Consider the following 12,585-nt stretch of genomic DNA (forward strand, 5'->3'; position numbering starts at 1 on the left):
TCAAAAGTTGGAGACACCATCAAATGATTATGCATAATTCCAGTACAGGGCAAGGTAAGATTCTAAGATCCATTAGAAATAAATCCTAGTAATTTTCAAGACACCAAATGACTTGTTAAGTCCACAGTGAATGTTAGAGGTTTGAGGGGTCTGGTTGACAACTGAAGGAAAAACAACTTGTTGTTTTATAAAACAGTGTTTTCCTGAAGACAAGAAAGAGCATTGGTCTGGATTTTCAATACAGACTCTAGCAAATCCAGGGATCAAGACATAAAACTCCTCAAAACAAGGGCAACTGTTAGAATCAAGTGGAGTTCTCTACTGCTGCTGGTGCTTTCAACATAGGGACTCAACTAGGCCTGCTAAGTCCCTCTAAAAAAATGGTTTTCAAGGGTGCCTGGGTGGCTCAATTGGTTAAGTGTCTGCCTTCAGCTCAGGTTGTGATCCCACAGTCCTGGGATCGAGCCCCACATCGGGCTCCCTGCTCTGCAGGAAGCCTGCCTTTCCCTCTCCCACTCCCCGTTCTTGTTTTCCCTCTCTCGTTGTGTCTCTGTCAAATAAATAAAATCTTAAAAAAAAAATGTTTTCAAAGTCGAAGACACTAAAATTCTGGCCAGTGGGGACTGCTGACATTTTATGAACTCTGAAACATCCTCTATGCATAGCTGATGGCAAGAGATTTTTGTGAGAGAACTACACAAACATGTTTGGACAAGTGTGTCACTCCATGTGGAAAAGGGGCGACACACCACAATTCAGACTTTATAATTAGGATAGCAAATCAAAAGCCTTCAATAACATTTTTCACTTGATATATTTGAGAAAGTGTCTATGAGCCCAAAGGATTTTTTAAATGTCACTCTATTGTCACAGAAAAAAAACTTCAACTCCAGCCAAGGAAACAGAGGGCACATGAGACAGTGGAAAGAACTTGGGATCACATGACCAAGGTTCTAATCTGGGCTTTGCCACTAACGACCTATGTGGTCTCAGACTCAGGTTCTTCACCTAATAAAAAAAACAAGACTGTTAAATTAAGTCTAAATTATAATATGATGTCTAGTTAAGACATCATAATGATTCTAGACAGATTCATCTGCTATAATGATATTTAGCCTTTTTGAAAAATTGCAATGAACATCTGGCCAGAAGACATAACTTGAGGTGTCCCGATACCACACTCCCCAACAATGTTGACTGCACTTGACTTACGTCACTGAGGGCTTTCTGGGCTTGGGCCACCCTTCTCAGCTCTGGGCTATCGTTGTATGGGTAAAACAAGCTTTTGTCAGCTTCCCAGTCCTCAGTGTACAGTTTCTAAGTCAGAAAAGGGAGAAAAATTATGAGAAAGTGAGCTCCCACTTAAACAAAATACACAATTTTGAATTTATCCATCAGTAGCAAGAAGAAATAGGCAAGGTAAAAGGAATCTGCAGATAACCTCCCCCTCTCCACTTAGTCCAAGTCATATTTATTAATAGCTAGTCCTTTTCTTTTGACAAATCTTATTTTCACAAGGGCGGATGTGTCTGATTTTGTTTCATCTCCTCTCTGGGACTGTACCTGCTTCCTAAAACAAGGACTAATGCAAGTGTAAGGAGCCAGGAGGTACTTTGCATGGTCTCTATCATGAAACAAACATTTAATAAGAGTGATAGCCAGAAATACGCCAAGTGTAACCCAAGGTTTGAGAGCCAGTTCCCAGGTGCATCTTCATTCTCCCCTACTTATTCTCCCCATGTTGCTTAGCTTCCCCCCAAGACCCTCTCCTTCACTTTACTCAAGAGCTTTCCTCCCTGCCCACCTCCATCCCTGCAACCCACATGGCTCAAGGATACTCACAAAAAGTGAGCATTCCAGGTCATCAAGAGGACTGGGTATTGCTCAGATTTTTGTGGGGGAAGGAGAGAAGCAGTAACAGAGCAGAAGCCCTTACCTTACTGAACATGGCTGTGTTCTTAACTGCCTGGACAAGTTCAGGGGCATCAGGGGGAAGCAGGTACTTATCCTTGGTGTCCTCCCAGTTCTGCTTGTATAAAACCTAGACAGAAAGAGCAGAGGACCAGTGGTTCGTGTCTTCCTGAAGGGCATGAGGGTATAGAGAACAGAGAGCTGTGAAGTCTTTCACATTCCAAGTGTACTCACACCAAGGCTGCCCTTGTGCCCATGCGTTACTAGCATCAATTAGGAAAACATTGACCACATCAATGTCCCATTAATACTTTTCCTAGGCTGGTAAGCTTTTACTTGAAAAGTCTGATTTTTTAAACTAAATCATGATTAGGATTCTCCTATAGATTCCTTTCAAAGGCTGCAAACCTCTTGGCCATTGGCTGAATCGGGAGAGTGGACATGTTCCTTTAGACTTACATGGTATTTTTTATAATGTTTTAAATTAGTTGCTTACATTTGAAATTTGAGGATTTCTCATAAAAATTAAGCTGACTGGTTTAAAAATAAGTAAGAGACTCTGGCAACACTGGGCCTGCCTTTTCAGGCCACCATAGGCCTTCCAGCCCACTTCAGTCATCCGGTGGCCTCGAAGCCGCACGTGCAGCCTGGGTCTCCCTCACTGTGAGCTCGCAATGCCCCTGATTCAAGGGAGACTGGCGAGCAGGATTAGGCCTGTCCAGCTCTCTCCTCTACGGCCAGGTAGAGGTCACCTACATGCTCTTCAGCATCCCAGCCATCCACACCATGACCTCACCTTACTGACTTGCTGCGACACTTTCTTTGCATGTTCAATGTCCTTTGCTTTTTCGTCTACGTGACATATAGTTTTAGCAACATCGCCATCCATTCTATACTTAACCTGCAGAAATAATGCACAGAGTTCATGACAGGCATGCCCACATGAGTATAGTAAAGGAAATCTATAACCCAAGAGCATTAACCTGACGACTCACTGTCTGTTCCGCAAAGCAAAGTTCCTACATTTTAGGAAAAAAACTGCCATCTCCAAAGGTCTGCAGAGCCCCTACATTCCCTGCATATCTGCTTTCCTGGCAGAGTTTCAGCCTCCCTGCACTCCTCCGAGGAGGACCACAGTGAACTCGAATTTCCCATCTCATATCATCTCTTGCTCACTTGCTAAGCCAAGCTTTTAGATAGCTCTTGGGGTTCGCATTTAGAGCCGCACAATCTTGAGCCAACACTTCCTCTATATTTCTGGACTGGCTCATAGTAATTCGACTCTTCTTTTTCTCGATACCCATTAAAGCCCTCAATTCCCAGCGATGGGCATGTTTTTGACATGTCTCGCCTTTATTTTAGAAATGCAGCCCACCTCACTGAGCTGATCTTGCACTTTCTTGATCCGGCGAAGTTCTGGGGTATCAGTTGTGATGGCGTATGGCTGTCCTTTTGCTTTCTCATAGTTCTCCTTGTATTTATTCTGAAAATAATATCAGATATTAGCCTAAAACCTGACAAGACAGCAGCAGAAATTTCAAGCAATACATTCACTCCCTTCTGATTAAAAAAAAAAAAAATCCTGTAAGTTCTAACAATTATCAGTTATAACAGCTTTCTTTTTGTCCCTTGTCCAATTCTCAGCAAAAACTAAAATAGATTTGTTAATTGTTCTTCCTAAACATGGTTAGATACTTGAGACAGTAGAAATTCTATTACAGACTATTGTCTTGAAAATGCCCTAAAATGATTCTCTCAATGTTTTCATTGTCTGAATGCACACATAAAAAGCCCAAACCTCAATAATTTTAGAAAATAAATATAGAAATTATCTGAAAAGATTTAATTGCTAATACAATGCAAAAATATTCAATTCAGAAGTTGTAGCTAAATCTTAATGGTTTCTATAGCTGAGACACCAGCTGAATTAATGGAAAGTCTGAATTATGGAGTATTTTGAAAAGGAATGCAATTTCATTATTTCCGCTAAATATACAATGAGTTCTTGCCTTAATAACAATGTGCATAATTTATCATTATTAATGCTTCAATGGTACCCCTAAATGTAGTCAACAATCTAAATTATACTCTTGATTTTATCACTAACCACTTTAAAAATACTACAAACCTTTGCCAACATTTTCTTCAGACTATCAGAAATTCTAGGTATTATCATCAGAATTTATGAGATTTTATGGCACTAAACAGACAAAAAAAAATTTTCTGTTATTATTGAATACTGCAATGATAAAGGAGGCAAGATAATCTTGTTTTTAGAGCTCAAAGCCTTAGGAAACTAGGTTTTAGACCATTCAAGAATCTGACCTGGAAATTGACCAAATAGTCCCCAGAAGTTAACACTAAACCAAACATGGCCATTTACTGACCAATCACAATGGGATGCTTTTGACTTAAGTCCTTAGGCCTATATAATTCAATGTTCCCATGAGCTGCTTTTCATTTTTTCCAAGCTCCCAGAGGATGTGCAATCAGGCCACCTAGTGAGACATCAGCTTGCATGGACACTCCACAAATGAGATCCATTCAAATGGGTCTCAATCTGCTGCCAATCAGTATAAATTGTTACAGTCTAACTGTACATGGAAATTTAAGGACCAGGGACCTTCAACAGCAGTGATTCTCAACCAGAGCTTCACATTTTCAAAGCCAGGCAGCTTTTAAAAATCTTCCTACACAGGTCCCAACCTCAGACTGATTAAACCAGAACAGCTTAGGTATCAGTAGCTTTAAAACTCCTGGAGGATTCTGATGTGCAGCCACAGTTAAAAACCACGGAGCTGGGGGCGCCTGGGTGGCTCAGTTGGTTAAGCATCTGCCTTCGGCTCCGGTCATGATCCCAAGGTCCTGGGATCAAGCCCAGTGGAAAGCCTGCTTCTTCCTCTCTCCACCCCCTGCCTGTTCTTTCTCTCTCCCTCTCAAATAAATAAAATCTTAAAAATCAAACAGACAAAACAAACAAACAAACAAACAAAACGCTGTTCTAGGATATAGTCAAACATTCCGATCCTCATTTCGGATGAGCTCTTAGTGTGATCCTGGTTTTCTAAACTACACTTCTTCATCGTACAGCTCTTGAAGACCTTTTTACATATTGTTAAGTATCTGGATAAGGGGCATTCTGCTCAGACACAGTTTAAATAGATGTTATTTAGCTTCTGTGAATGGATTTCAACTCTATTTATGACTTCATGATTCTAGACTGGCTAACAAATTTTGATTAAATACCAATAAATGCTTTGTGACTGGCCTCCTGCTTATTTTGTGGCAATAATTGCAGTAAGGATGCTTTCTCTGATGCTACAACAGTGCCAGTGAATTACATGAGAGGAAAATTCAAGAGTCACAAGAGCTTATATTTCTGCAGGGAAGTCTTTGTCTCACACAAGGCTGAGAAACAAAATTCAGCGGGCGCCAAAAACAGCTGGTTGAGATTCAGTACTTTCTCAATAATAAAACCAGATTAGCAGAAGTTGTTTGAAACTTACTGGGCTAAAGAGTTCCTGCATTTTCTGACTATGTACAATGTAGGGAGTCATGAACTTTGAAGAATCCAGTTTCTTCCGGATAACCTTCTTCCTCTCCACTGGCTTGGCGGCGACCGGCTGTGCCGGTACCGGCTGTGCCAACGCGGGTTTGGAAGGTTCTGATTGCTCATAGTCAGATGTGGTTGTCCGTGTTGTCGTAGTTTCATAGATTTCTGTTATTGTCTGAAAATGGGACACGCAGTTCAACACTGTTATGGAAGTAAAAACTGTGATCGCGTGATCTTGATATACAGGCATTATTCAGATCACAAGTCAGACTTCCACCCCTCCTGTAACTTCTACATGTTTAAAACAGACCAAAGCAGGACATCATACACTCCGTCCAGTGAAGGTACATCACATTATGTAAATCTGATTGTTCAGGAGGGTGTGTAGTCAAAACGTTACTCCTTCCTAACTTGCTACACAGTGCCTTGAAATTCCATTTGTGTAGAAAGGAACCCAAATGCTTTCAGGTTGGATAAAAATCAGAAATACAATATTCTTAAACATTTAAAATCTTCTTAAATCATTTGGGTAGAGTAAAAGCAAACTTGGGATCAGAGAACAAAAGATTAAGATGATCAAATAAAGCTTGACTTCCTGACTTCATGTTCACTTTTAAATGAGTCTAAGAAAAAGTGGGTTGCTTGTCCCATAATGAACCTGAGTGCCATGTACACTAATAAATGCTTACTTAGGTGGACAAGGGCAATGACTACAACATAGGGGGTAATTTTCCTTAACAACAGTCCTATGCATGTGGTAGGTGGGAGATTATGGTTTCTTACAACAGGCTGTATAGTAGAAGAAACTAAGGCCCAAAGTTTAGGTCTAGTCCAAGGTTAGAAATACTGTATGTTAAGAAAAGAAGGTAAGCAGCCAAGTCGTAGCACGAGTTCCTTCACAGCAAATATCCTCTGTACTGATGGACGAGATCTAGCATTGATTTGTAAAGAGAAACCAAAGCAACAAGGGCATTAGACGTCTAGGACAACTTCCCCTAGCATTGTCAGATCATTGCTAATAGATTGTTTTCTGCCCATTGTTACTGATGTATGCTTGATGGTGAGAAACTAACCAATTTACAGCATCTAAAATGTTAGGTTTCATGCAGTCACAAGCTCTTCGAGCAGGCTCCAGGGATAGCCATCACTGTCATGCTCAAGAGAAACAGCTCCATTCAGAAAAGGAAGCACGAGTGAGACATTTCACCCTAAAAAAATACCATCTTGGGATACACATGGGAAAGGCTTATGTGCTACAATCTAAGTAACATTTCATTGCCTCATCAGGGACAAAGGCTTGGAGGTGCCATCCCTGTTGGCACAGATGGTGGCCCACAAGTTACGACTCTAAACAATAAAATTGCGGGTCGCTGTGCAACTCACATGTCCAAGGCCATGCAATTGGTACAGTCACAGAGTGGTGATAGCCAATGATAAACAGCCACTTATTTTGATGAGTACCACCTACCCCCAAAAAGACCACATGAACAATGGGGAAACCATCCCCAGACACTTTGGATATGCTGAATAGCAAAAACAGTGACATAACCTATTAAACAGATAGCATTCATTCTTGTACCATCAGCAGCCAGGCACATATAAGTGACTGATTCTCTCTCAAGACTCTCCCTTCGCCAGCTCTGTAGCCCTGGGAGTCTGTGAGGAGAGAAGGCTCTGACTGCTTTCATCAGCATGCAGCTCATGTGGACATGGGCTGGGTCTTACCTCTCCCGGCACCTCTTCATAGACTGTCTCCTCTGTGTAATACTACAAATAGAGCACAAAGGAATCATGAGAACAAAGCAGAAGTCACCTCTCCTCTGCCTCGGCTGAACCACAGGGCTATTTCACTACAGCCCAGTTGGTGTGCACTAAGTGTGGGAAGGAAGTACATGACAGAAGCCATTTTAGCTTGGTGAAACTTCAGGGAAGCTAACGTGAATGCCATCCCATGAGGCAAGGAGATGCAGGGTGAGGAGAACAGGGTCTGAAGCGGTTTCTCTGCCAGCGGCAGTTATTTTACTTATGACAAGCAAAACCTTTTCTTCTGGTACCCAGGGCATAATTTGCAGAGAAAGTAGAACAATATCCTGAATATGTGGGCTGTGCAGAAGGGAACTTGATATAACCCAGTTTGTGACTAACAATAAAACAAAATAGAACTCCTTGACTGGATTGTGTCATGGAAAGACTAGATTCAAAAGCCTATACACATCTCAATGACCCCTATGTCCCCCTGATTACTAAGAACGAGAGTCCCTTCCAGAGTGAGGGGTGCATCTGTATATGGCATGATGGTCCTGAAAGGATGCGAAGATGAAAGTCTGCAAATGCCAAGGGGAGAAGGAGAAATGCGAGGACCTCTCAGCACAAGATGTGGGAAAGTGAGGCTACAGTTGGCAATTGAGGGCTCTGAGGTACTTGCAGGCTGGATCCGAAATCAAACCTACTTTTGTTCTACTTCTGACATCACCAGCAATAAATAGAAGCTGACAGGAACTGGCTGACATTTTGTTTCAGATGCGTAAAGGGAATGGAATCCTGCCCCCAGCCTCACCCGGCAAAGCTGGGCAAGCAAAACGAAAGACTCAGGCCAAGGCACCCAAGGAAAGGGACAAAAAATGAAACATTGGGCTCATTTTCTCGGTTCACAAAATGTGTATCAATGTAGGCTTCATTTTTCTTTTCTCTGTGATCAAAACATATGCTCTGGGAGAGGGAAAAACGCTAACTACAAAATTTCCCTCAGGTGGCCTCCTTTCTTTTGCCCTTGGCTCAGTGAGCCCTTATCAAGTTATTTAACCATTGCCGATAGGCCACTGGCTCTAGTTCATCTGCAGGAAGGTTAATATAAAATTTACCTAATGTCCCTTACTCTTGCACTTTCTTTGCTTCTGCACTAGTCCTTTAATTTAAAAATCTACTATCCAGGGGTGCCTGGCTGGCTCAGTCGGTTAAGTAGCTGCCTTTTGCTTGGGTCATGATCCTGGGGTTCTGGGATGGTTCCCTGCATTGGGCTCCCCCTGCTCTGGGGGGGCCTGCTTCTTCCTCTGCCTGCCACTCCCCCTGCTTGTGTGCATGTGCTCCCTCTCTGTTAAATAAACAAATAAAATCTTAAAAAAATAAAATTTAATATCCATTTGTATGTCCTTAGGCATAGCAAGAGAAACCATAAGCTTCCACAGGACAGAGACTTTCTCTTTTCCATGCTTTCATCACACGGGAAATATCATTTGGACACTTAGGGAATACTGTTTGATCATGATCCACAGAGAACCATGCCTCTGGCCACACAAAACATCAGTGACTTGGGAAGGAAGTATTAAACTAAAGCAAATGATTCACAACTATTTTGGATTTTCTTAGCACCCAAGGGTAAGCAGCTCTTGGTAGCCATCCAGTTTTACCTTTCCTGGGCTCTCACCATGGGTAAACGTATCTTGGAAATAAGCTTATAAAAAAAGCAACACTACCCAAATGGTTGGCATTAACTCATATGCCAAATCCCACTTTTAGAGCTGTGCCCCTAATTAGTGCATCCTCGCTTCTTTTCCTTCCTATCCAAGTTTAAGTTTGAGGAGAGTGATAGTACAATTTTATTTAGATGTCCAAGGCCCCTAGAAGATCTCTTTTTCAAGCCAGTTCCTGGCTTTGAACTCTTCCTTGACCATTTTGTCAAATTTGCCACCATTCCATTTTTCACGGCCTCTTTTTTGAGGCCAGAGGGACCTTGGTTGAACATTCCCTGGTGAGAAGTCTATCAGTTTAGCAACCTGTTAGTCAGACCCAGAAGCAGTAATAGGAATAAAATGGCAAGGATGAGAAGCCTAAAAATAGCCCCCTCCATTTTTATGACATCTAGTCAAATCAATCAGGTCTAACGCTGAAGACTACTTCCAATGACCAAAGAACACAATTATTTTGAGAAAACCAAGGGATTTTTAACTTGGAGGCTAAAAAGAATTACTGGTATTACTACCACAGGAAGGCAATTTAATTTTAAATTGTGTCATTGTTGAATAGTGATTATTCTAACTCATGAGGACATTTGTAAAATGCACACCAGTAATACTGACCATTGAGAATGTAGCCTTTGGCACTTAAGCCACAGATATTCATTATTATACTGTAGGAGATTCATTCTGTGTTTTGTTCCTAAATCCTTCAGTAATAAGATTAATTTTATTTGTAGAACAACACATTTTTCTTCATCTAAATGTGGACCCGTCATCAAAATAATCTTCCAAAGTTAAATTTTGGCACGGTCATTTGGACTTTGGTTCTGGGTAGCTCTTAATTTCATCCTGATGAAAAAGCACAGGTTTTCAAAACTGCCTCCAAGTATCTTAGGCACGTGGAGGTTTCCCTATACTTAGATCATCATTAATTGTAAATTAAGTACTTTCAGATTCAATTTCAATGTATTTCTATGGATTACAGCACTCAAGCCTTGAGATTCTAGAATGTGAAGCTGAAGGCAAGCACTGATGAAAACCGTAACATGATAAAAACAAAATTTTATAAAATAGATAATTAACAGCTTTGTAAAATGTATCAGATGTCCACAAATAACCCAGAGGAAATTTTTCAAGATGTCCACTTAGGTCTTTGTTTAAATTTTCTTCAACATTTAAACACAAAAGCTAGTCTTGTTCACTTAAGTAAACAGAACGGGAGTTGATAGGAAAGTCTGGCTCCAAATGTCACTTGTGAGCGTGAGGAGTTCATACATACAGGTACCTGTGCACATTTACATATATGCAAAATCTCACATATAAAATTTCCTAAGTATATTATTCTGAACACTGATTCCATATCACCCTCTAGGTAATCAGCTGATTGAAGCAAAGAGTAACTTTTCCCTATTGCTGTGTGGAAACTAAAAGAGTTCAGTTTTCAGAATTGTCCCTTTGTCTCCTCTGTCCCTTTGATCAGGAGGGTTGGCAGGTGGGGAAGAAGGTAGTTTCAAGGGGCACCTGGGTGGCTCAGTGGGTTAAAGCCTCTGCCTTCGGCTCAGGTCATGATCCCAGGGTCCTGGGATCAAGCCCCCGCATCGGGCTCTCTGCTTAGCAGGGAGCCTGCTTCCCTCTCTCGCTCTCTCTGCCTACTTGTGATCAGTCTCGCTGTTAAATAAATAAAAATCTTAAAAAAAAAAAAAAAAAAGAAGGTAGTTTCAGAAGATCGATTAAAACCCGCCTTCACCCCACACCATGTTTTTCTGAGAGTTTAAAGAAAAGCAAGAGTGGGAAACAGTGATATTTCTTTTCAATTCTAAATCCCACATAATTATAATGAAACTGAACATAAACTATTCCTTTCTCATGCTTTAATAATGAGTCTTTGTGAAGTTATAAGAGATGATGTATTTCTCAAATGATTAATTCACCTACACAGCTTTGTCACTACATGAAATACGTGGCTGTCAGAGTCAGCGCTTTCATCTTACCTCCACCACCTCCTCATATTCTTCGTCATCTGCCATTTTCCCAGAGTAGTAGTGGCACCTACAAACTTTTCATATTCCAGACAAATGAAAATACATTAGCATCTATCCCTAGGACTGAAATCACAACACTATAAAAACAGAATTTAACACTTCTCCATCTGACACACCCATAGATCGTTGCAGGTTCCGTGAAAGGAAATATTTAGATCCCCATCTAGAAACCTCAGCCTTCAAATTAGCTTCTCTTGATTCCTTCACTAGTAATATGTCAGGTATTGCTACTTCTAGCTACACAATCCGTTTAGTGAAAGTTGTAAAAGGAAGCAAAAGGAAGCAAGTGAGAGGCTTCGGATTCAAAGAAACAGGGTATTTACATTTCTAAATACTTGCAGAAAAACATTTTCAGGCAAAAGTATTAGTGAAAAGGAGGTCAGCTTGGCTTCCAGAAGTTAGAATTTTTCGCCAGCACCGAAATTCGAGGAGGGCTGCTTTAGGTCTCTCCACGGCTCTAACGCACCCTAGCAGTCTATCCTACGCTTGGAATTAGAACACAGGAAAAACAAATCTGTCAGTAGCTTAAAAAGAGAAAAACAGAAACCTCAAGGCAATGGGGTTATTGGTTTCCCGAACACCATTGGCTTATAAGGATTATTTCTCTTCTGCTTCTGTAGCTCTTCCTCAAACCTGAAAAATAAGAAATGTTCAAAGCGTTGACTGAGGTAAATCTAAGAATGTGGGTCTTTGGTTTAAGCTTCTAATTCAGGAGCTACCAAAAGGCTCTCCCAAGGCCTTCTCAGTTTGACGCCAGAGAGCGGGACTCTTCTTGATAAAAGTGGATGATGACTTGGAGCAGCTGTCCCTTCGCCCCGAAGATATTTGCCGTGTAAACCAATACCCCGCCATGGCTGGTTTTGTTAAGCTAGGGAAACTGCCACTCCTTCGGAGGCAAATGAAGCCCAGTAGAACAGGATAAATATAGGAATGCAGAACACGGATCCTTTTACATACTAATATATTTAGAAAAAAAAAAATCGAAGGCGAAAACTTTTAAAAATATTGTCTGTTAGACGGGAGAACCAACTCAGGCGAGCAGTAGGTTGGTTAGTACAGGCCTTGACTCTCATCACAACACAAGGGCAGATTAAGTAGGGCCTGAGGAGGGCAATAGGGTTACAAACTTCTCCGGTCCCATTTCCATTCCTAATTTCCCCAGTTCTGACCCCAAACTTTGGAAACTACTTCAAGGGAAGCTGCAGAACATCTCCAGCAAGAACATGACAGAAAAAGCCATCAGGCGGCCTTACCTTTACTCTATCAAATCAATTTCCTCAGCAGCAAAGCCTCTCCCAACTCTTCCCTCCCGAGAACCCCAGGCAAGAGCCGGCCTGGTGCCTGGGCTCCGAATGATCACGTGGCCCCAGCAGCCAATCAGAACCGGAGTCGCTCGAATTTCAGGAGCTAAATATACTGCGTGATCTTCTGAAAACCACCTGTTCATCAATTCCACTAAAGGATAAAGGGTAACAAATTGCTTGCTCAGAACTATTCAAATGTAATGGAATTTTACTTAATTTCCAGCACATGGGGTTCCACTTTAGGTTTAATCTCTCATTTCCCCGTTTACTACCACACTCGTGCAAAAGAAATTCGGATAAAATAAGCATGTCTTTGAGGG

General features: G+C 41.4%; 1 protein-coding gene across 1 annotated transcript in view; it reads right to left on the minus strand.

Moving 5' to 3' along the window:
• LOC125095382 (nebulin-like) overlaps positions 1-12,332 on the minus strand; it is a 34,471-nt gene extending 22,139 nt beyond the window's left edge. The window contains 9 exon segments of the mRNA XM_047721712.1: positions 1,213-1,317; positions 1,937-2,041; positions 2,708-2,812; positions 3,287-3,394; positions 5,418-5,639; positions 7,190-7,231; positions 10,911-10,975; positions 11,509-11,594; positions 12,215-12,332. Of these exon segments, the coding sequence (XP_047577668.1) occupies positions 1,213-1,317; positions 1,937-2,041; positions 2,708-2,812; positions 3,287-3,394; positions 5,418-5,639; positions 7,190-7,231; positions 10,911-10,946 (723 nt within the window). The 5' untranslated portion in view covers positions 10,947-10,975; positions 11,509-11,594; positions 12,215-12,332.
• Positions 12,333-12,585: the final 253 nt, after the last annotated feature.

The sequence above is a fragment of the Lutra lutra genome, chromosome 3, assembly GCF_902655055.1.
Source record: "Lutra lutra chromosome 3, mLutLut1.2, whole genome shotgun sequence".
Classification (NCBI taxonomy): domain Eukaryota; kingdom Metazoa; phylum Chordata; class Mammalia; order Carnivora; family Mustelidae; genus Lutra; species Lutra lutra.